Below are 23822 nucleotides of genomic sequence, written 5' to 3'. Positions count from 1 at the left end.
TGATATTGGTTTTCTCAGTGCATGTAGGTCAGTTTTATTATCTCTGGATTCCATTTAAGGCAGTAAAGGGGTGATACAAAATGTTTGTTATGAAAATGGGTCTGAGAAGGCTGTGAACACTGGCCTGGCCCACCTCTAACCTCCTACCTTGTATAATGTAGGCCCTGAGGCCCAGAGGCCCAGAGAGGGCAAGAGGCCTGCTCTCGTCACCCAGCTTGTCCAGCAAGCGCCCAGCCCACAACAATAGTGAACACTAAAGGCAGCGACTCTGTGGCCACATCACTTCAAGACTGTATGTTTGTGGGTCTCTCATTTTTCCTAGCCACAAAGGCATCTGTTTTATGGAAAATGAAAATTTTTATTTATTGAAGTTAGGTCATATCCCACAGTCAGCTCAATACTCCTTGGGGGTCCAGGAACCTGCCCAGCATCCTTGTCCTCAGATTTTGATCCCTGCATTTCTCACCTGGATATGCAAACACACAAGGTTTCATTTATTCACTCCTTTATTAATTCAGCAAACAGTCAGTAAGTGATTGTTTAATGTCAGTGACTGCAGGTCACGGGAGATAAAATGACAGCTAACGTTTGCTGGGGCCTCACTAAGTATCAAACATTGCTCTCAGCAGTTCACATCGAATCCTCACACATCCCTCTGAAGTAGGAACTCCGAGGAGCTCCACTTTACACATCAGGGAATTGAATAATAGAGAGATAATCTGCCCAAGATCACACAAGCAGTAACAGCTGGGCTTCAACCCCAGGCTGAGTCCAGAGCATGTGCTCTTAAGCCATATTGTGCTGGAAACAGCCAGAAACCCTGCTGTTCACAGGGATCGTGGCCCTTGGGGAAGGCAGACATTTAACATGGCACCAGAGGGCATACACTGGGGACCATCTGACAGAGCCTGGGTATGTAGAAAGGCCTCCTTGAGGAGGTGACACCTAAACTGAGACCAGAAGCATAAGCAAGAGCAGACCAGGGGAAGAAGAAGAGAAGAGCATTTCAGGCAGGGTGGTGAGAGGCAAGAGGGCAAAGAAGCTGAGGACCTCTAAGACGGGATTGTGTCTGAGAGACCTGAAGAAAGTGAGGGAGCACCTTGCCCACCGGAGAGTGAAAGGTGCTCCAGGCAAAGGGAGCACAAAGGCTCTGATGCAAATACGCATCTGGCACCTTCAAGGAACAGCAAGAAAGGAAGTGTGCCTGGAGCAGAGGAAATACTGAGGAGCCTAGGAGATGAGATGGAGAGCTGGCACATCTCACAGGGGTCTTGCAGGCCCTGAGCCATTTTTAAAGCAGATTGAGGTGGGGAGCCACGGAAGGGTTGGGAGACAAGAGTGACTTGTTCAAGGCTCTCTAATGTGAACAAGAAGGCAGGGACTCTGTTTTGCTCGCTGCTGATCCCCAGCCGTGGAAGAGCAACGGGCCCTTGATTCCACTCAGTAAATATTTGAACAAGTAAGTGAATGAACGAATGAATAAATTAATGAAATGAGGAAACGACTCAATGAATAATTGTGAAACTGACTCCTTTCGGGATCTTTCATCCCACAGGTACCCAGCGGAAGACCCGCCCCTCCTCTCATCCTCCCCGCGCTCCCACCCCTGCTGTTAGGTTGAGGGTCCACGCTACGGCCGCCAGAGGACGCGGAGCGGCGGAGTTCTCGCACGGAAGGTTTTGCGTGAGGCACCGCATGGGGCGGGGCCTGCGGGCGGTCGCCGCTCAGCTGGACAGGGCTGACCGGTGGGCGGAACGCGCCGGCGGGGCTGAGGCTGTGCGGCGGGGCCCGGGGCGGTTTGGGCGGCGCACGGAGCTAAGATGGCGGCGGAGCGACAGGACTCACTGAGGGAGTTCGTGGCGGTGACGGGCGCCGAGGAGGACCGGGCCCGCTTCTTCCTGGAGTCGGCCGGCTGGGACCTGCAGGTAGCGCCGCGAGGCGGGCCGCGTAGGGCGGGCTGGGGACTGCGGGGCGCGGGCGCCTGGCGCGACAAGCCCGCGGTGGCCGAAGCGCACAGTCATCCCGCCGGGCCGCGGCCCGACCCAGGCCTCAGGGTCCTGGGGCTGCTTGCCACGCGTCGCCAGCTTGGCCTGGGCGTGGGGAAACGCGGGCTAGCTCCGGCCCCAACCTGCTGTACCCGGCCTCAGTTTCCCCTTCTGCCTGGCTTTCGGGTCAGCGAGATTTGGGGCACTGCCGCAGCCCGCGTGAAGAGGGAGAGCCTGGGGGCGTGGCTGCCGCGCCGAGTCTAGGCTGCAGGCCCGGCCCGACTGACCAACTCCCCGGTGGAGCGGCGCTGGGGACTAGGTGCTCGTTCATTTCCATTTCCGCAGCCCCGGCCTCAGGCCAGGGGAGAAGCCCAGCCTAGGACTTGGCCCACGCCCCCTCCTACCTAATTGCTGGGAGAAACTGGGTAGTGGAGCCTATTCATCTTTAATAAGTAACTCTTCTGTAAAATGGGAGTCTTCGTGGAGCTTATCGTCTAGTTCAGAGCATGTATTAAGTATACGTTAAATATTTATTAGTTAAGAAGACAGTAAGATAGGCTACACGAGGCAGGGATTTTTGTAAACTGTTGAATCCCCTGTGCCTGGAAAAACGCCTGACATGTAATAGGCACTCAGTAATTAATTGTAGGAAGAATTGCATACATGTTGTTCGCCAGCCTACGTCTCAGGTCGATGACGATGATGAATATTTATTGAGTGCCTGCCATGAGCCAAGTGCTGTTCTAACTGCTTTAGGTGTTTTAAGTCGTTTAACCTGTGCGTTTTGAAGCTGAGGTTTAGGGAGGTTAAGTAACTTGCACAAGGCCTCACCAGATGCCAAGTGGAAGAGATGGCATTTGAACTCAGTTCTGTCTGATACCAGAGCCCAAGCTCTTAACCACCATGTGCCCTGGCACTTGACATGTGATGGTTCAGTTAATCCTAGCCACACTATGAGGTAAAGAAAACTTCCTCAGTTGTATAGATGAATTGGAAGCTCAGAGGTCAAGTGATAGGCCCAAGGTCACACACCCAGGGATTAGGATTTGAACTGTGTCTGCTGAGTTCACCATTTATATGCTTCCGGAAAGTGTAAGAGTTAGATAAAGCATCACACCTGTACAGACACACAGTGTAAAGCTCCTGTGCTGGGCAGAAATACAAAATGCAGCTTCTGCCTGAAAGACCTAAAAGCTCACAGTGTTACAGGTGGCAGGTCATCAGCCCCAGTCTCCTCATGCTCTTAGTGGGGAAATGGGCTCATGCATGTGACATGACTTGCCCAGGACTTGAATGTAGACACCCCTCAATGCCAGTTCAGTGCATGTCCCACCACAGCATACTGCCTCCTGGCAGGCCTGCTAAAGCGTGTTCTGTAAAGGCACGCTGCTTCCAACAGGCTGGTTATGTCCCACAGCAGCTCACTGCCTCCTAAAAGGTGGTGACCTTGAGGACAAGAGCCATGTCTTTTTCACCTCTGTAGACCTCATTGCTCTCTTACTTCTTTGTGCAAAGTAAATGATAAGTAAATACCTGTGCATTGAGTCCATGCGAGAAACATCCAGTTACAAATGGCCAAAAGAGGCCCTTATTCCTTCTGTATCTACAGAGCTAAGACATGACTGCATAAATGTTAATGGATCCTCATCCGTTTTGCAGGGTTGGTGGGATGGGTGTCCCCATTGCACAGATTAGGAAACAGCCTCAGAGAGAAAGTAAAAGTAGCAATCTGGACTGACCTCACAGTTCCCAACTCCTGGCTATCACCTAAATGCTGAGAGTAAGGGCCCGAGCAGACTGACTGGGATCGAGCCTGGCTCTACTCCTTACCAACTGTGTAACCTCAGACAGCTTTCTTAACGTCTCAGTGCTTCTCTATCAGCTATAAAATGAGATGATAATAGCACTAACTACATAGGGTTCTTTAAGGATTAAATGAGTTAACACAGGTAGAGTTGTACTCAGAACAACATGGCTCATAAATAAGTGCTCAATAAATGTACACTGCTTTTACTAGATCACATTTCCTAATGAAAATGAGAATGAGGAGTGTCACCATCCCAACTTTCCTTCTTGCCTTCTTTTCCCCTTAGTAGGTGGAATTTTTTTCAGGTAATATGAAAACAAGTACTTGGGCCATTACCTTTTGGTCTTATTTTCTATGCCCCACCCCAAATGCAGAGTGCCTTGTAAGTGTGGGCCATATTTTTGTGTCTGCTCCTTTGTGTTCAAAGGAGATGAAAGGAGATGTGTTAGATGAAGGCCTGTTTAAGGATCCCAAGTTACTACCTCTCTGTTTCAGATCGCCCTAGCAAGCTTTTATGAGGATGGAGGGGACGAAGACATTGTGACCATTTCGCAGGCAACCCCCAGTTCAGTATCCAGAGGCACAGCCCCCAGGTAAGGGCCAACTTCAGTTATTGCTACATTGGTGTGCTTCCAGCAATGGGACAGAGGATTCAGGCCTGGGGATGTGGACCAGTGGGTTTGAGGGAGGAAGATAGACTGACTGGTGCATAGTAGTTTCTTGCAAGACTTATTCCTTTCCTGTAGAGATTTGGGATTCTTAACTGAGTGTGGTATATGATCCAATCCTGGAGGAAACCACAGAACCAACTTTTAAGATGTTTGGTGGGGGGGGGGGGGTCTCTTATTTATGAAATATGAGGAGTGGCCTCTCCATTTATGGAAGTTTTTAAGTAGAAACCGAAGTACTTCCTTTCAGGGATGCTGTAGATGTAAAAGATTAGACCAGGTGACTTTAAAAAGGCTCTCAATATTTTAGGATGCCCATTACCCTATTAAGAAGACTTAGAGAAAATAAACCTGTTTAACCCATCCTTTCCCAAATTGATTAGGGAGACCTTGTCTTATTCTGTGAAGCAGTGTTAACCTTTGCTATCCCATTTGCATCCCCTGTCCTGGCCACCCTGGCTCCAAGATTCTCACAGCCGATCACTGCTGTGATCTACAGAGTGAGATAATGCAGGTCTTCTGGGAGACAGGCAGGGCCTCTTCCTTTAAAGGTGTCTGAACTACAGCTCCCCTCTCTGCCGCAGCCTGATTTGTTTCTACTCTCTGGTGTATGTTCTCAATTTATTTGAGTTTGAATTCAACCCCAGAATACAGATATAGTGTTTCTTTGCTGGTGAAGTGATAAATTGTGTTTCTCTCTAAGGGCATCTGAGATTTAAATTACATTTCCTCCCTTTCTAGAAGGAACACTAACCCCAGTTCTCATTGCTTCCTTAACTTCTTCCCCTACCTACATTTCCAGAGGAAAGAGGTAATAGGCAGGACATCTTTTAGCTATTCATAGATGCCCACCTGTGAGGTGTCAGTGATGGCACATCAAGATGTTACTGCCTGGGACCTGGTTGATAAGGTAAGGGCTTTACTTGTAGCTGCTGATAGAGACAGCTGATTTCCTGGGGTGTGTCTTTCACAGGTACCACAGATTACTGTTGGGGTGTTGGCACAAAAATACAGAGGAGGGGACTTCCCTGGTGGCGCAGTGGTTGGGAGTCCGCCTGCCGATGCAGGGTACGCAGGTTCGTGCCCCGGTCCGGGAGGATCCCACGTGCCGCGGAGTGGCTGGGCCCGTAAGCCATGGCCGCTGGGCCTGCGCGTCCGGAGCCTGTGCTCCGCAGCGGGAGGGGCCACGGCAGTGAGAGGCCCACGTACCGCAGGAAAGAAAAAAAAAATACAGAGGAGACGAAATTGAAACTTAGCCTCTGATGTCAGTCACATATTCACACCTGGCTTCTCTGGTAGACCAAAGTCCTGTCAAGACAGTGGTTTATGGGACTTCCCTGGCGGTCCAGTGGTTAAGGCTTCACCGTCCAATACAGGGGGTGCAGATGCAATCCCTGGTTGGGGAGCTAAAATCCCACATGCCTCGCAGCCAAAAAACCAAAACATAAAACAGAAGCAATATTGTAACAGATTCAATAGAGACTTAAAAAATGGTCCACCTCAAAAAAATCTTTAAAAAAAAAAAAAAAGACAATGGTTTATTAGAACCTGGGCTAGGAGCCTGACTGCTCACGTTCAAATCCCAGCACTGCCACTGTAGAGATTTGTGACCTTGGGCAGGTTACTTAACATCTCCAGTCCCTCAGTTTTCATCCTCTGTCAAATGGGAATGATGATAGTGCCTACCACATGCGAGATTAAATGAGTTAATACTTACATAGCACTTAGAACACAGAACGTGTTAACTGCTATTATTGTCATTTTATTATTACCATTATTAGCATCCATTCTCATCTTCCCCATTCTTATTTGTTCCCTGTCTCATTCCACAGCAAGTCTATATGTTAAAAAGTAGACTTAAAAGTAAAAAAAATCAAGGGAATAGAGTTTAACATTAAGACTGCGGGGAGTAAAAGACCAAGCACACATGCAGGCCTAAAGGTCTTACTTTTTTGCTTTGGTTAAGCCTCAGACTTGGTACTAGGCTTAGGTGAAGCCAAGGAAAAGGGAGAGGGAAGGCACTGTTTGTTACATCGTTGTGCTTGTCCAGGTGGTAAATGCTGACTGCATTCTCAGGGAAAAGGCAGGCTTGTGCTAGCACCTCAGAGGAATCCTTTGTGGGGCCTGCCTTTCCCCTGTTTGACCTGACTGTTGCAGGACACTTAGCCTGCTGCTGAGCTCTCCCCGACCCCACTGTCATCTTCTCACATACCCTCTCATGTCATCACTGCCTCTGTGGCATAGCACTCAATTAGTGAGTTCCTCCTCTGACTCTAGAACAGGGGTTCTTCACGGGGAGGCCCTGAACCCCCTAGGAGGAATCTGTGGAATGGATGTCAGAAGGTCCATAAATTACCTGAAATTGTAGGTAAAAACTTATATATATGTAGTACCTTTTCTGGCAAGAAAATTCATAACTTTTATCAGATTCTCAAAGGACTGTGGGACATAAAAAGGTTAACCATAGCTATAGGAGAAAGTTTAAACTCCTCAATTATAACAGCTGTCATTTATTGAGCACTTAACCAGCTGCCAGGCACTGGGTTAAGCTTTTATTGATATATATACATCTTTTTAATCCTTACTACAACCCTGTGAGGTGGGTACTGTTATTCTTCCCATTTTACAGATGAAGGCACTGAAGCTGGGCATCTTCCCAAGATCACACAGCTAGCAAAACAAGGATTTAAATGTAGATCTGTTTCTGCTTCCAGCATTCAGCTCTCAGCCAGAATGATGTACTGCCTCTCCCTGTGGACTTTCACTGTCCTCCAGAATTCGCTGTGAACCTGCCAACCTCATCTTATCCCCCTTTTCCTCCTTTCTTAAATCTTTATTTCAACCAAACTGATTTCTTTGGTGTCTCAATTCTGCCTTGTTTTTGGTTCTTCTGCTTTTGTTTGAGCCTCTCATCTGACTGGACATGCCCACTCTCTTGCTTCCTTTCCACCTGTGCAGATACTCTGTGTCCTTCCAGGTTTAGCTCCCTCCCCACCTTCTCTACTGAGCATGTTATCCCCCAACCCATAGGCAGCACAAACTCCAGTCACAACCCATATCCACATACTACTGTATGACATCTTTCCTGTGTTGTCTTGAATTCTTCTCCTGATAATTACCTTAATATTTTTCTCCCTAAGTAAGTTGTAAGTTCCTGGAGGTGGGAGGGCTAGTATTCCAGGAGCACCCACCATCTGTCTGGCTCTGCCAGATATTCTCACATATGTTCTCTTCTTATACCTCTATAACCATGGAAGTAGGTCAGGTGCTCACCATTTCACAGGTCAGGGTGCTGAGTCTTAGGAAAGATTGAGTAACACATTTGCTGTTACAGTGGATTCAAACCCAGATTTGTCTAAATCCAAAGCTGCTGCTTCTGCCATGTGCTATTAGCTACTTCTCTGTGCAGCACCTCCCACCCCTGTACCGAGCACAGGGTCGAGCAAGAGGTAGGCTGTTTTTTCTTCTTCTTTCATTCAACCAAACTGTACTTTCTTAGAATTCTAGGGACCACCGTTGTCTGATTCTCTAAAACTATACTGTCCAGTATGGTGGCCGCTAGCCTCATGTGGCTATTTAAACTAATTAAAATAAAACATTCAGTTATTCATTTGCACTTACCAAATTTTAAATGCTCAATAGCCACATGTGACTAGTGGCTTCATTATTGGACAGTGCAGGTACAGCATTCCTGTCACTGCAGAAAATGTGATCTGACAAAGCACTTTTGTGCCACTTCAGGATGCCTGGGAGATAGAGTTCTGATGCTGAAAAATTGAAATTTCTGAGACATTTTGCCAATTTGTGGAAGATACAAGACAGAGTATTCTGAAATTGGTAATGCCCCCAGGACATCCATACTGTTAAGGTAACTCTCAGAGCATTACTCCAGAGCAGTTGTTCTCAGACTTGAGCATGCATCAGAATTACTTGGAGGACTCCTTAAAACCAGATTGGTAGACACTCCTTTCAGGGTTTCTGATTGACGAGGTCTAGGGTAGGGGCTGAGGATTTGCATCTTTCACAATTTTGAGGGTAATACTGATGCTCCTGGTCCAAGGACCAACACTTTGAGAACTGCTGCTCAAGAGTAGTACTTGAAATGTGCTACACCGTGCATCAGCACCCCGACTGTTCACAGCACGCCCACGAGGTTGGTGCTGATTGTCTCCATTTTCACATGAGAAAATGAAGGCTTAGAGAATTTCATTAGCATGCCCAAGATCCCAGGGTTGGAGGCTAAGTTGGCATTGGAACCAAGTAAATGGACACCAGAGTCTGTGTTAGATACTGTCAGAGTCTAGGTGTAAGAACTTTTGGGGAAGGGGTCAGACCTATAGCCAGAGCAAGTGGTTTGCTCAAGCAGGTATACACATGTGTATTTGAAGGTGTTTAACGACAGAGAGATAGAGGATTTTTTTTTTCCATGGATGCTAAGCTAAGCATCTGTGGAAAACTCCCCTGGGAAGAGTAATGAGTGGAATTAACCTTTTAGGGCACTAGTATGGATCTTATCACTTGCATCCTTTTAAACCGTATTGTGTAGAGCATGAAGGAATGCCTAGGAGGTTGCTCTCAGCTCACTTAGGCAGGAATGTATTTGCTACATCGGTTGATCTTTGTCCTCTTTTTTCTAGTTGGTGGAGCCTCAGAGCCTATTCTGTCCTCTGATTGACTCCCTGAAATAACTCTTTCTTCAAGGCTGAGCTGGAGTAAACAACTCCTTCTCTAGCCTCACTAAATCTCCATTACCCTCTCCCCCCATATTAAAGAGAAACAACTTTTTTTCCCCTAAGGAATACAGAAAATGGTGTGTCTCATGATCCTTGAAAAACTAAGATTATTCCTTAAGGACAAATCTAAACTAGGAAAAAAGTGGCAGTGTAAGACAGTGTCAGAGGAGGGAGTTAACCCTTGTCATACCATGTTTAGTGTGCCCTCTCTACCGCACCCCACACAACCCTGCTTTTTTCCTAAACACTAATAAATACTTGACTGACCTACAGCAGAAGCAGACAGAAGCCTTTTCACTCATATATTCATTTCATTTTTACTTCTTGATGATTTATCCTTCCTCTAATGTGTTACTTTCACTAGTCTCTGTGTATGTGCTGTAATGCCCTGTTGGTCTCCTTTCCCCACCAGCCCCACCATCCTTTATCCAATTGACTGATGGTCCCCTAGTTTGTCAGCACTCGGTCCAAATGTTGCATTTTTCTATGACGCTTTTCTTGATGTTCCCCAACCCCCACCTAGAACAGGAGACTGCTCTCACATCCCATGTGCTTCCCTCTGTCACAGCCCCTGTTGCACAGTATTTAATGGATGGTTTCCTGGCCAAAGAGCCACTAGCCTGTAAGCAACTAAAGGGTAAGAACTGTGCCTGATCATTTTATAGACTTAGCATCCAGTTCAGTGCCTGGCACACAGGCATTCCCCCAGTATTTAAAAATTATATGATGAAAATTGCTATCCAGTAGTACGTTTTTAAAGTAGTACAGACCCTATCCGGTTCCCTCCTCCCCCTCTAGGAGAGCTTAAATTGGATTTCATTTTACTTCTTGATACACTTTCTAATTTATTCTTAGTCCTGTGTGACCTTGAATAAATATCATTGTTTTGCATTATAAACTTGAGAGGTTAACCCTCTTCCCATAGATCCTCTTCCTGCCCCACCAAAAAACCTAACCTCAGTGTCCTCAACTGTTAGCAGCTGATGATGCAGATCGCCTTTCTTTAACTCCCCTTGAGATCATTTTGCTCCTTTCTGTGTCTCCAGCGATAATAGGGTGACATCCTTCAGAGACCTTATTCATGACCAAGACGAGGACGAGGAGGATGAGGAGGGTCAGAGGTGAGTCTTTATTGGGGGCACAGTCCACAGGAAAGTCCATGGTAATGTACAAATCACCTAGAACAGCCTAGAAGGATAAACATGCTCGGTTATCATTAGCCATTACTACTGTGGGCTAGTCATATGCATACTAGAAACAGTTTTCCACTCCCTGTGCTTAGAAGTGATCCCTGTCCTCTTACTATTTTCTTTTCTTTTGGGGTATTCTGGATTTGTTTTTGTTCTGTTTCATTTTTAATTATTAAGATAATATGTATTTATTGAAGAATATTAGGGGAAGGGAAATAAATCTATAAGGAAAAAAGCCATTTGTAATACAACCCAGAGGTAACCACGTATCAATAATATTTTTGGTGTATTTCCTTCCAGCTTTTCCTTATTGAAAAAGCAATATATTACATAATAAAGAGAAAAAAAGGGCTTACAAATGTATATTCCTCCAATATACAGACACAGTACTGTTTTTTGTTGGTTTGTTTTTAACCTTTAGGAATGTTATAATAAAATTAGTGTCTGTTGTGGAAAATGTAGAATAGTGTAATGAAAAAAAATATAACACTCATCCACCCTGTGGTAACTACGGTTAATATTTTGGTATATTTCCACTAAGTGTTGGTTCTGTGTGTAAATATAGTTTGTTTATATTGTATTTTACATGGTGAAAGTCAGATGTTTGTTTCTTGCTTTTGTACGATTAATGCTACATCTTGAATACTTCTCCAGGTCATTAAGATTCTTCATAACTGTTTTCAGTGACTATAATGGTCCATCATATGGAATGCTCGACATTTAAATCATTTCCAGTTTTTTGCCACCTTAAATATCAATGCTGTGAACATCTCTGTGTATTAATCTTTGACTACATTTCAGATTATTTTGGATAGTTTATAGAAATGAAAATACCGGGTTAAGGGCATGAATATTTTTAAGGCATTTGATCACAGATTCCTAGTTTGTAAGCCAGGGCTTTGAGATCCCTTAATAAGGATCTTACAGTCCACTGAACAGAACTTTGTCTACCTGGAATGAACAAGGATGAACTGGCTGCAGCCTCACTTCATGGGTTTTGGTTGTCCATGGAATCTGTCTTGGTCTGTCAAACATTCCTAAGGAACATTGTATAATAACCATTATGGAAATGCAGTTATCTCATCGTGGTCACTCTTTGGGAAGTGGGCTGAGAAATTATGTGTGTTCTGTTCTCTGTCTTCATCCACGTAGTGACCTTTACACTACCTCAGAGCCTTCTGTTTAGATACACTCAAAGTTCAGGAATAAATGTTAATTTCAGTGTTTTAATACTTGAATGAAAGGCAGTGTCATCAAGTAAGTGAATGCCCAACTCCTAAATGACCTCCTCCTACTTCTCCTGTCCTGTCACATCCTCCAGGCGGTGACCTTCTTTTACTTCACATCCCGGTTACATCTCTGGTCCCTCAGCATTTCAGACCTAATGACACTGGTGCTGTTGTCCATGCCAAGGCCTAGGGTTTTGCCTTGCATTCTCTGGGGAATGTCAGGAAATGGAAGGCTGAGGCTCAGTTTTATAGGTTCTCAGTTCTCCTCACTGAGATGTGCTATTGATTTAGCTGTGAATAGGAGTGATAAGGAGGCAGCTAGCCAAGGCTACATGACTGAAGATTTTCAGATGCAGCTAAAAAAAAAAGTGCTAACTTCATCTCAAGCCATGCTTGGCCTATTGCAAAGCAGGTATGGGTATCTTGGGGCTTGTATTTGAGCTTCCCTGACCTCCTCCAGTACCCACTCTTCTGCATCTGCCCGGTGTATGTCACAAGAATTGCAAGGTTAGGTGAGGCTTGGGAGCTCTCGGTGCTGTATCACACCTTACATGTGTGCATTACTCTGTGCTTGTTCTTTTGCATACTTCCGCTGATTTGAACCTGATGGCCCTGACTTAAGGAACAGGTAGGTAGGGCATGTGATCCTTCCCTTCCATTTCAAAGAAGGAAAGTGAGGTTAGCTCAGTGCATTGGCTTGCCTAGGTCACTCAGTGGCAGAGCCAACAGTGGAACCTAGCTGCTTGTACTAACCACACCACTGCCACCATTAATCCAGGGCTGCTAGTGGTAGCTGCTTCTAACTGACCATAGTGATCATCTGCTGGAAAGGTGCTGGCCGCCGGATGGTGAATTCCTAGAGCTAACATGCTGTCGTGCATGCCTGGAATACCCTTCCCTTGTCCTTTACCTGATAAACTCATCCTCAAGATTTAGCCCAGAAGACACCCTTCTAGGAACCCTTGACTGTACACCCCAGCTCTGTGTTCCTAGAGCACCCCTTACTCACTTCTACTGTGGCTCACACTGCAGTATGGCTGCCTGCCTCTTAAATCTGTCCCCACCTAGACAGTAAGTTCCTTAAAGATGGGCATTTGTACCCTTTGCCTCATTGTGCCCAGCTCCTAGCCCAGAGCCTGGCACATGCTCTGTTCATGTTTTCTAAGTATATTTGGTGTTAGATGTGTATTTTCTGCACAGGTTTTATGCCGGGGGCTCAGAGAGAAGTGGACAGCAGATTGTTGGCCCTCCCAGGAAGAAAAGTCCCAACGAGCTGGTGGACGATCTCTTTAAAGGTGCCAAAGAACATGGAGCCGTAGCTGTGGAGCGAGTGACCAAGAGCCCTGGAGAGACCAGTAAACCAAGAGTGAGCATAAGGGGTCGGGGTCGTTGTCTGTGTCCACAGGACTGAGGTTCCAGAGCAGAGGAAAGGAGGCCTTCCTCACCCCAGTAGTGACTGAATTTGTTTTTGTTTTGTTTTTCATTTGCTCACTTCCTCTCATATGCAGAAGAGCAGTGCAGTTTCTCTTACCTTTTAACATGAAATCAAGATTTGGGGCAAAGTTTTCAAACCTATGGCCTATGGTCTGGATCAGGTTCTGCAAACATGTTTTGTTTGGCCTAACCAACCTGACTTACTCCGTGTCTTGCTTTATTTTTGTTTTAATTGAATCGGTGGCCACCTGTTTTACATACAGTCAGGATTTCTGTTTTCTTTGTGAAAATCAAAAAGTCTTTAGTGTTATCATACACCTAGATTCTGAAATGGTCATGATTAACTAGAGCTTAGTAGCAGCCATTCCCTTTAACCAAGCAATACCCCCCCACCATTCCAGTTTTGACCCCAGTCTCTGAGTTTCCTACTCAGAGAAAGTGTACCTAGTAGTTAACAAGCTTGAGATAACATCATTGTATCTGAATAACCTGATAACTGTTGACCCACTTCTCCGGTCTTCATGAACTTGTCTTTTATAGCCATTTGCAGGAGGTGGCTACCGCCTTGGAGCAGCACCAGAGGAAGAGTCTGCCTACGTGGCCGGAGAAAGGAGGCGGCATTCCGGCCAAGATGTGAGTGTGCACCTACCTTCTCTAAGGAAGCTCGTGGACTGTTTTATCATTTTGGGGGAGAAATTAGTCCCATGTTACATGTGAATCAGCAGCCTCCAAAAGGGAAGAGGCAGCAGGTTTGCTGTATTCCATGAATGGAAAGGCTTACCTGAGAATCAAAGACAGCTCTCATCTGTCTGGGTGTGGGGGGAGGGGGGTGGCCCATGAGTGGGGACAGGCAGAGCGGATGGACAAATAATGGAGTTTTCTGAGCATTCCATGGATCTCAGGCAGAGGGATAGTGATTGCAGGGTTCTCTGGTGGTGTGAATGTGCCTGAAGAACTTGGTCTTTAGACACCCCCCCAAGGAGGCCTGAAACGTACTTTTTGAACTTTTTCCGTATTATATTCCAGTCCTTTTTTCCCTGTGCATAGGGATCCCCCCTCTCCAATAAGTATAATCATACTGTAGAGTCAGTTTTGAGGTTTATATCGTAAACGTTTTTTTAAATTTTATTGAAGTATAGTTGATTTACAATGTTGTATTAATTTCTTTTGTACAGCAAAGTGACTCAGCTATAAATATATATATACTTTTTCAGTGCCATAAACATTTTCATACGACCTTGTGACCATTAGTCTCCATAATGTATTTGTTTTTAATTATTTTGGGTTTTTTTCCAAAGTAAAGTAGTCAAGCAAGGAGGAAATAAAAATCCTATCCACCTGAGGTAGCAGCTGCTAATATGCTGGTCTTTAGTCCTCTAGACCCTTTTCTGTATATATATATATAGGGAGTCATTAACAGAAATTGTAGATGTCATTTTTAATGGCTGCAAAATAGTCCACGGGAGATTTGCCATGCTACTTTAGTTGAACACAAGCTTTGTGCCAAGCACACTGGCAACCCTATAGATAAGGAAGCCACAGCTTCAGTTGAGTCATCTGCTCAGTGCCGCTTAGCTAGTGAGTGGCAAAATCAAGATGCAGACCCAGGTCTGCTTAAATCAAAGCCCATTCTCTTAACTTGTGCCATATCACTTTCTTATTTTAGGTTAATACTTATTTCATTGGTTGTTGATTGATCTCCTTGTGCATGAGTATATGTTTGTCTGTCTGGGTGTTTTAATAATGACACAGTAAAATAGTAAAAACTCGTTAATTTGCAAGTTCATGCTGGTGTGCTTGCCCGGTTCCTGACAATGTATGGACTGCTTACCTCCTGTTGGCACAGGTTCATGTAGTGTTGAAGCTCTGGAAGAGTGGATTCAGCCTGGATAATGGTGAACTCAGAAGCTACCAAGACCCATCCAATGCCCAGTTTCTGGAGTCTATCCGCAGAGGGTGAGCAGAAAAGCCCTCCTTCGGATTCCATATCAGTGAGTGAGATGGCAGATGGGAAAGAAGAAGCTGATTCAAATGTTTATTATTTAAGAAGTTTACATTTTTAAGCAGATTTAGCACAGTTGAGATACAGATTCACAGATCTGCTCCCAAAGCCCTGTGTATCTGCATTTCCCCTTTGGGCCTAGGACAGAGCCAAGTCACCAAATAAGGTACAGGTCTCCACTCTTGACTCTGAGCAGGCATGAGAGAAGGGGGAGGCGGACAGGTAGCCACTGGAGCAGTCAACTCCCTGTGAAGCCCAGCTTCACAGTTGGAACTGAGAAGTTTCTCCTCGCTTTGTAGCATCACTGTCATTCCCATCCTGCTCTTTGTGGGCCCCAGAACTGCCTTTTCTCCCACAGAGAGGTGCCAGCAGAGCTGCGGAGGTTAGCGCATGGTGGGCAGGTGAACTTGGACATGGAGGACCATCGGGATGAGGACTTTGTGAAGCCCAAGGGAGCCTTTAGAGCCTTCACTGGTGAGGGTCAGAAACTGGGCAGGTAAGGAGCAGCACAGGTGGGAGTGGGACTGTGTGGGTCACTCCTGTCGGGCCCAACAGGCCCTGTGTAAGGCTCACTTTGTATAGCTCTTTACTGTTTATTACAGAGTACTTCAGATTTTATTTTTATGGGAGGAAGAGTATGGGGAACATAGGCTTTGGCATTAACAAACCTGAGTTTAAATCTATTCTTCACTTTCTAGCCATTTGACCTTGGACTATCCAGGCTCAGTTTGCTCAACTATAAAGTGGGACTAATAAGAATCCTTACCTCCTCGATTACTGCTGGGAGGAGCACGTAGAGCACTGCCCCACAGTGAGCAGTCAGTGTAATCAGTAAAGGTAACACATTGCTGCTTTGACTCGGTAATCTAGGTGTCCCGGGCAGGGATAACCTTCTGCATGGCTTAAAGGCTGAAACAGACACATGTATTCAGGTCACTTGAAATGGGGATTCAGAGGAGAAAGGAATCCTGGACTCTTGCCGGCGAGCCTGCAGCGGCATCATTTAGGATCCAGGGAAGCTCAGAGACATTGTTGCCCCTTTGCAGCCTGCTGCTCCACTGTTATGGCAGCTCTTATCTCTATTTCTTTGGTCCTGCCTGAGACTCAGTTTGTCATTTCCTGTGAAATTTTTGCCACGTGTCCTCTGCCACTATCTCCATCTTGCATTCAAACCCCTAATAGGATCTGACTGGTTGATAGTCCCTATTACCTCTGATAGGCAGGGTTCTCACACCAGATCCTTGACCATCCCACAGACAGGCAGCCTTCTCTCAGGGACCCACTCAGCTTTGGCCATGCATGGGGTCACTTCGTCAGTATCCTTCAGAGAGAGATTTGCACACGAGAGGCACTCAGCATGGTGACCCTCCCCTCCAGTACCATCCTTATTTTACAAAGGGAAAGCTGAGGCTCTTGGACTTTAAGGGATACCCTTAGGTGCTCCCTATGGTAGAGCCGGGACTGGAATCAGGCCTTCTGATTGGCATTTCTCCCCACACTCCTACACAGCAAGACACTGTTTCTGACCTAGCTCTGGCAGCTCTTGAATTAGGCACTGCCCTTGCTCACCTCACCACCATCTGCAGGAATCAGAGTGTGGTCTGCCAACAGCTGTGCTCTTTGAGCTTCTGGCTGGCCCTCTCCTAGAATCCCCTGCCTCCCTGCTGGCCATTCATGCCTCATCAAGAGCAAGGGTCATAGCTCAGGACATTAGAGACCAATAGATTGTGGTTTACCAGGACCAAAATAGTTAAGTCCACCCTGCTCATCATTTCATCTACCACATTGGGGCCTGTGGGTTAGTCCGGGACAGCTGTTCTCTGATCCATCTGTGACTTACCTGTCAGCTATGGTAAGCTTTGTAGAGCACCAGATAATTTTTTTCCGTATATTATTAAACTAAAATGTGTTTATCTTAAAAAAAAAATAGAAAATACAGATAAAGAATAAAAACTGTCCCTAAACCTAACACCAGATATATCCAGTTAGTATCTGGGAAGTATCCTTCCAGTCTGTATACGTGTATGGTTGTGTGTGTGTGGGGGTGTGTGTGTGGGTGTGTGTGTGTGTGTGTGTGTGTGTGTGTGTGTGTGTGTGTGTAAAAATAAATGTTCTATCACCTGTTATTTTGCCTAATCAGTGTAGTATGGCTGTCATTCCAGATCAGTGGGTGTATTTCTACATTTTTTTTTTTTTTTTTTTGGCGGTACGCGGGCCTCTCACTGTTGTGGCCTCTCCCGTTGCAGAGCACAGGCTCTGGACGCGCAGGCTCAGCGGCCATGGCTCACGGGCCCAGCCGCTCCACGGCATGTGGGATCTTCCTGGACCGGGGCACGAACCCGTGTCCCCTGCATCGGCAGGCGGACTCTCAACCACTGCGCCACCAGGGAAACCCTACAATATTATTTTAATGCTAACATAAGTTTCTATCTTATGTATGTGCCATAATTTAACCAGTCCCTGATGTTAAACATTTAGGTGGCTGCCAGTATTATGAACAACATTACAATGAATATCTCTAATTAAATCTTTATATACCCCTTAATGTTGTACTAGAAGTAAAATTGCTAGCTCAAACGATCTTCATATTTTTAAGATGTTGTCAAATTGCCCTCCAAAAAGGTTGTATCCGTCTTTCACCCACCAGTAGTTTTAAGGAAGGGTCCAGAGCACTGTGCAGTTTGGGTTTGTCTGGTTTCATGATACTAACAGAAAATGCTTCTACTATTGGAAAGTCTAACTCTATTATGTATGAAGACTCCACATCTCAAAAAATTAAGATGTTTTTAAGGAGTCTGTTTTAGCAGGATGGGAATACTTAGTGCAGGTGATGAATCAACAAGTCGAAACAGAGCTTGATAATCAGCTGTGATGCTTGTCAGCTAAATAAATGTTCATTGCCAGTACCAGTACCAGTACTTTGATTTTATTTCAGTTCTAGCTTTTAATGAAAAGTGAGCTAAAAAAATGTTTTATACAGCTAAGGGAGATGGAACATTAGCTTTTCAGTCTAAACTAGATGGACAGCTCTTTTAGTTTTTCCAATAAATTTTACTATGCTTTCCATTGTCTTCTTGTTAACTAAAATGATCAGGAAGCCAAAAGTTTAAGAAATTTTTCTCAGGTTTGCCTCAAAAATCAGTCAATGCTTGTTTTTTCTCCAATTACCTAGAAAAATAAAGTGAATAAATAGATTTTTCTCACTTCAGAAATCTGAAAAAGTTTGTTCAGTTGCATGAAACTTTTTTTATTTTAGGCTTTGCATTTGTTTGTTTGGATGGGAACTAATCTGAAGATTTGGGAAGCCTGCATTTACTTGATTTTGAGTACCAAACACCAAGAGTGCACTTGGGATGGGGGTGAAGGGTGACACTGCTGCCAGGATGAGCTTTGTCCCCTCACCATGCTTTCTGTAGTGGTCATCTTTGTAAAGCAGGTGGCAGGGTCTCAGGAGGTAGCATTGTGGCGACAAAGCACCTTAGTGCCCAATTTATTCCCACTACAAAGGAAATGAGCAGTCAGGTAATTCCGCTTCTCTCTCATTCAGGCCTTTCTGGCAGGCAGTAGCATCAGTGAGTACCCATCATGTACTTGGAATTGTTATAAACAGTTGAGGGACAGGCTGCCTAGAGTCTAATTAGAGAGTTGACCTAATGCCCTTAAAACTAATGAACAGAACAGAGTAGATCTTAGGCATTTACAGGTTCAACATTTAACTTTCCACTGTTTCCAAGCATCTCCTCAGGCCCGTGGTGGTGTAATTTATCTGTGTCTCAGCTCACATTTGAGTCACACGTGCTGTGAGGCTGATCCATAGAAGCTCCTCTCATAGCCAATAAGTGTGGCCAGGTTTCTCTTCTGAGCTCCACTTTGTAATTCTCTAAGCCACTATTTTTCATGTTTACAGAAAAGAGTAAGTTCAGTTTTCAGTTCTTCCTTGCTAATTATTTGCCCTGGGGCAACATTTCACTGTGTTCGATGAAAGAATCTGCAGGGGGTTAACAAGCGTAACATGAAAGAAAGGACATGGTGATCAAATAAGTCTGCCTTAACCCCACGATCTCTCAAGGCCTTCTTTAATATGTTAGTGGCCTGTGATGCTGTTGGTATAATATGTGGCATTTCCAAAACCTTCCTGGAGATAACTCAAGGGACTAGGGTCCCGGGGAACACACTTAGGAAAGCACTTTCAGTTGGATTTCCTAAGAACCCTTTTTAGGTTGTAAGGATCAGAGGGAACGGTGAGGTGTATGAATTAATCTAACTAGAGGCTTTGGGCGGAAGCAAGGGACTTCTCATCCAGTGGCCTCTGTTCTCTGCATAGGTCTAGGCCAAGATATCTGCTAAGAGAAAGACTGAGAATGAGATACATAGATGGTTTACTGGAGAGAGATGAAGCCTCCAACGGTTATGGAGAATTGGGAATTCGTGTGCATTTTGTGTTTGTCAGCCACCCTGAGTGTAGCACCCCTTTAATCCTCACAAGAGTTCTTGTTAAAGAACCTTGTTACTACCCTTGTTGAAACTCAGGGAGCTTAGATAACTAGCCCAACACTACCATAGCTAGTGGGTAAATTCATACCCTGGTCAATCTCATTCCAAGATCTGAGCCCTCAACACTGCAGTAGGAACTGTGTCCTGTTCATATTGTATAATTAATCCCTGCGGTGCCGGGCACTTAGTTGGCTTTCCAGAAATCTCAACCACCTCCTGATAGTTGACACATGAGTATGAGATACTCACATGAGTGAGGTTGCACTGGGGCAGGCAGGCCTGAAAACTCCCATCAGAGGAAAAGAGTCTGGACTTGTCCCTTACATTCCAGCAGTCACCTGCCAAGCTGTGTCAGGCCTACCTCAGCTGCAGACTTGGAGTGCCCCCTCCCCATTCTGCCCTCAGCCTCTCACTGAGGCTAAAACTCATCCTGGTCTGTTGGATCCTCCAGCATCAGATCCCAGTTTCTCCTGGCCCAGGCTGTCGTGCATACTGCTTTCCTCCCTTCAAGCCCTTGTTCAGTTGTGGACACCAAGAAAGAAGGGGGTTGGTAACTTGCCCAACTCCAGGAGTGAGGGAGCTAGCAATAATTTGGGGGTTGAGGTGAATTCCGCTGGACCTCTAAGTTCCATCAGGACAGGGATTCTGTCTTGGACACTCCTTATATCAGTAGCAACAAACAGCACCAGACGTAACAAGTGCTCAGTAAAAATCTGAGACAGGATTCCCCTCTTGTGTGGGGCCTTGTTTCTGTTTGTGTCCTGACGCTATCCTCTCTCCTCAGCACTGCACCCCCGGTGTTGAATACCAGCTCTCCAGCCCAACAGGCAGAAAATGAGGCCAAAGCCAGCTCTTCCATCTCAGTCGATGAGTCGCAGCCTACCACAAACATCCAAATACGGCTTGCTGATGGCGGGAGGCTTGTGCAGAAATTTAACCACAGCCACAGGTACCTTGCATTATGTGGCCTGGCTTATTCTAAGAGGGTCCCAGAAACTCCCACGGACAGGTGAGAAGCAGGGAGCAGTTCTTCCCCCTAAACACCAGCAGGCGCTCCGTGCTTTCCCCAGAGGAGGCAGTGGGATAGGAAGATACGGAAGTCTGAAGCCTTTGGTTTGGTCCCCTCTTCCATTAAGTGCGGCCAGTGACTTGCTCCCTCCCCTGTGTGGATCTCTTTCCTCATCTCTAAAATTAGGGGATCGGATTCCTCAGGGGGGTTTTTTTAACCACCAAACAATTTGTTCAAAGGAAGTTTCATGCTAAAGCCCAAGTGTAGAACAGATAAAATTTGAACTGCTGTGGTTGATAGAGGGGAGAGGGGATGCAGTGCACCCTCCCACCCACCTGGCTTCCTCTACCTCCCTGCCCGCCAGCAGCCTCTGAAAACCACTAGGCTACTAAGGTCTCTTCAAGATCTGGACTTTGAGAATTCTAGAATACCTGTTCCATCTCAGATCATCTGGGATCAAAGCAACTGTGCCTCTCCAATTTAAAGATGGGGAAACTGAGGCACAAAGTGATGAAGGGATTAGCAGGGGAGGACTGTTGCCAGTAAAGCTATTTGGCAACTCCTTTTTCTAGAATAGCAGTGTCTAAATTTCATCAATCATAGGCCACGTAAACCAGAACCCACATGTGGGGCCCAGGGGATGGCTTGCCAATCCTTGAGTGTTGACAGGCTTCACATGAGGTTAGTTGTGAAACAAGTTTGATTAGGATTACAGAAAAGGGGTCAGGCAGAGAAGCCTCTAGGAAGAGGGACCCAAATGTGGGCAGGGAGCACAGCATGATGAAGAACTGAAATGGGGAGGTAGGAGAACAGGGGGAAGGAGGGTGGTGTAAAATTAGGCAGGCCTCAGGACCACAGTCAGGAGATTGCTGTTTATACCAGGGAAAGGGGGAGCAGCTCTGAAGGGTTTTAGACAAAGGAGTGACATGAGCTCATGTGGTTCCAAATGAGAGCTTTGGACACTCTGTGGAGAAGGATTGGGCAGGGGAGGGGACCTGGGGATATGATACAGCTTCCTGAAGCGGGGGGTGGGGGCGGCAGAGAAGAACACTGCTCACCCACCTCCCCACTCCCCCCACTCCACCAGGATCAGCGACATCCGACTCTTCATCGTGGACGCCCGGCCGGCCATGGCTGCCACCAGCTTTGTCCTCATGACCACCTTCCCAAACAAAGAGCTGGCTGACGAGAGCCAGACCCTGAAGGAAGCCAACCTGCTCAATGCCGTCATCGTGCAGCGGTTAACATAACTGCCTGGCCCAGCCAGCAGCCTCATCTCCTTCCTGTGTCCCCGACGGCCGGCTGCCCCGTGGAGACCACCCCTCCACCCCCTCCCGCACACCCTGCAGTCCAGTGCCACGTCTCCTCCATAGCTCTGCGTTCTTAGATCTCAGTTGGACATTTGTTTTCTCCTTAGTTGCATTTCCTGGGTTTTTGTGACGATCAATGGACTTTAAAGAAAAAAATAAAAACAACCAAAAAAATGGAAGGAATATCACCAGCATGTTATACAGAACCTCTCCCACTGAGGCAGGCTTTGATTATCTTAAAATCATATTTATGTCTAAGGTGTGTGGGGAGGAGTTTTCCATCCCCTCTGCGCAAAAATTGCATGTGGCACACAACACCCACCCACTAGTGTGTCCCCCCACTGCCCCCAGGATGACTAGTGGAGGATTTCCCCTGTGTAGGGAAGGGAGTGGGGGGACTTACAGAAAAAGGCTTTTGCAGCCACTCACTTCCACAGGAACAGATCTCTTGCCTGGATAAAACTGAGCAGCAACAAGAGTACCCTGAAGCATGAGGTCAGATCCAGAGGCACACAGCCTCTGTGCTCCTTTCACTCAAACCCTGGGAGGTTTACACTCTCCAGGCCTTGGCCAGCTGAGATTCTAGCTACACCTCCTGCTTCAGCGCTTTCCTCCCTCATCATCCAGGCTGCTCTGTCATCGCTTTATTTACTCCACATGCAGAAATCTGTACCTAGGAGGTAGACAGGGTATCTTTTTACTGGGAAACAGCTTGTGCCAACCCAGATGAATTCAGAGTCAGGGTATCTTGGTCTGAAAGAGAAACAATTATAATACCACTGAGCACTGATGACGCATGGCAAATCACATACTGAAGAAGGGGTGGGTTCCCTGTGCTACGAGCTCCTTGTACTGTGGTAGCATTTGCAGAAGGCTTCTGCTGACTGAAGTTAGGGTGAGTAACAAAGATGGCTTTGGTGTGCAGGCTTCACCCCGCTCTTCTCTGCCCGCTGAGTTCTCACTTGCACCAACGTGGGCAGTAGTCCCAGCCAGGGCAAGACCTTCCCTCTATAAGTGTGCAAGGTTGAGAGAGGAGGATCACTGGGGTCTTGGATGGAAGCCTTTCCACCCCCTATTAAGTGAGTCACAGACTTAGAATCAACGCTGACTCAGAATTTTCTGGCTTTGAATCATAACGTGCCTCAGTACTCTTTCCAAGCAGTCATCACCAATCACTTTCTCTTTTCTGTTTTACCCCCTGCAATGAGCCAAGAGCCAACACTACTTCTACCCAGAGTCAGGGAGGCCTTGGGGATCCAACCTGAGAAAGGACTTGGCTTGGTGCTTCTGATCCCAAAGTGACAGGGGGCTGCTGGGGCTGCAGCATCTGCCACAGTTGCAGGTAAATATGAAACTAAATGCTGGTCTGGAGAAACTAGATTATTGTCACCTTGACCATTAAAAACCAGAATGAGGACAATGGCGTTTTGTACTTTCTAATGGGTTGCTTTGAAGAAGTTGTGTAATGACAGCAACCATTGTAAGTACTTCAGTGCCTCACAATGGTTCCATTGTACAGTGCCAAACCCTGAAGCCCAGGTCACACAGCTGGTAAGTGGTAAGGCCTATCTGCCCCCCAAGGCTCCTGCTCTTAACCATCATGCCACATAGATGTGCACTCCAACCCCAGCCCTGTATACATAAATACACTCGACACTCCCCACCCCTCTTCAGGGTTTCTGCTATGTTTATTATTAGAACCAGAACAAAGCGTAAAAACACGCTTAAAACCTGCATCATGTAGAATTTACAAAGGCCTCTGGCTTCCCACCCAGCCCTGGGAAGTGAGTGAGGCAGCTGATGTAATCGTTGCAGCCACCATGGTACAGACCAGCCAGGTAACTGGCCCTAGGTCAGAAGGACTGCCAGCCACAGAACCAGGGACCACACTAGTCTGGTTCAAGGCTAAGTAAGGGTGTTTTCAGCCCTAGTTTTTTGTGCTGGTGGCCCAGATGGAAAGG

The 23822-nt window shown here is 46.2% G+C and overlaps 1 protein-coding gene across 2 annotated transcripts; it reads left to right on the top strand.

The window, feature by feature from the left end:
• Positions 1–1702: 1702 nt before the first annotated feature.
• On the top strand, positions 1703–22758 carry NSFL1C (NSFL1 cofactor). Of its 2 annotated transcripts, XM_060031101.1 has the most exons (10): positions 1703–1925; positions 4288–4385; positions 10240–10313; positions 12207–12240; positions 12813–12978; positions 13587–13679; positions 14893–15002; positions 15407–15544; positions 20327–20491; positions 21639–22758. In XM_060031101.1, exons 1-10 carry the CDS (start codon positions 1821–1823, stop codon positions 21799–21801), a joined length of 1146 nt encoding a protein of 381 aa, XP_059887084.1. In that variant the 5' UTR covers positions 1703–1820; the 3' UTR covers positions 21802–22758. The 2 variants fall into 2 exon arrangements, with proteins under 2 accessions (XP_059887084.1, XP_059887083.1); XM_060031100.1 differs by lacking the exon at positions 12207–12240 and having other exon boundaries at positions 1709–1925; positions 10240–10314.
• The last annotated feature ends 1064 nt before the right edge of the window (positions 22759–23822 follow it).

This window comes from Delphinus delphis, chromosome 15 (assembly GCF_949987515.2).
Source record: "Delphinus delphis chromosome 15, mDelDel1.2, whole genome shotgun sequence".
Classification (NCBI taxonomy): Eukaryota; Metazoa; Chordata; class Mammalia; order Artiodactyla; family Delphinidae; genus Delphinus; species Delphinus delphis.
The sequence above is the reverse complement of the archived record's forward strand: the minus strand, read 5'-3'. Positions and strand labels throughout refer to the sequence as shown.

Coding starts and splice junctions, on each gene's coding strand:
- NSFL1C (XM_060031101.1), top strand. CDS start 1,821: ATGGCGGCGGAGCGACAGGACTCACTGAGGGAGTTCGTGGCGGTGACG. Junction 15,003..15,406: donor CTGGAGTCTATCCGCAGAGG/GTGAGCAGAAAA, acceptor TTTCTCCCACAG/AGAGGTGCCAGCAGAGCTGC. Junction 15,545..20,326: donor GAGGGTCAGAAACTGGGCAG/GTAAGGAGCAGC, acceptor CTCTCTCCTCAG/CACTGCACCCCCGGTGTTGA.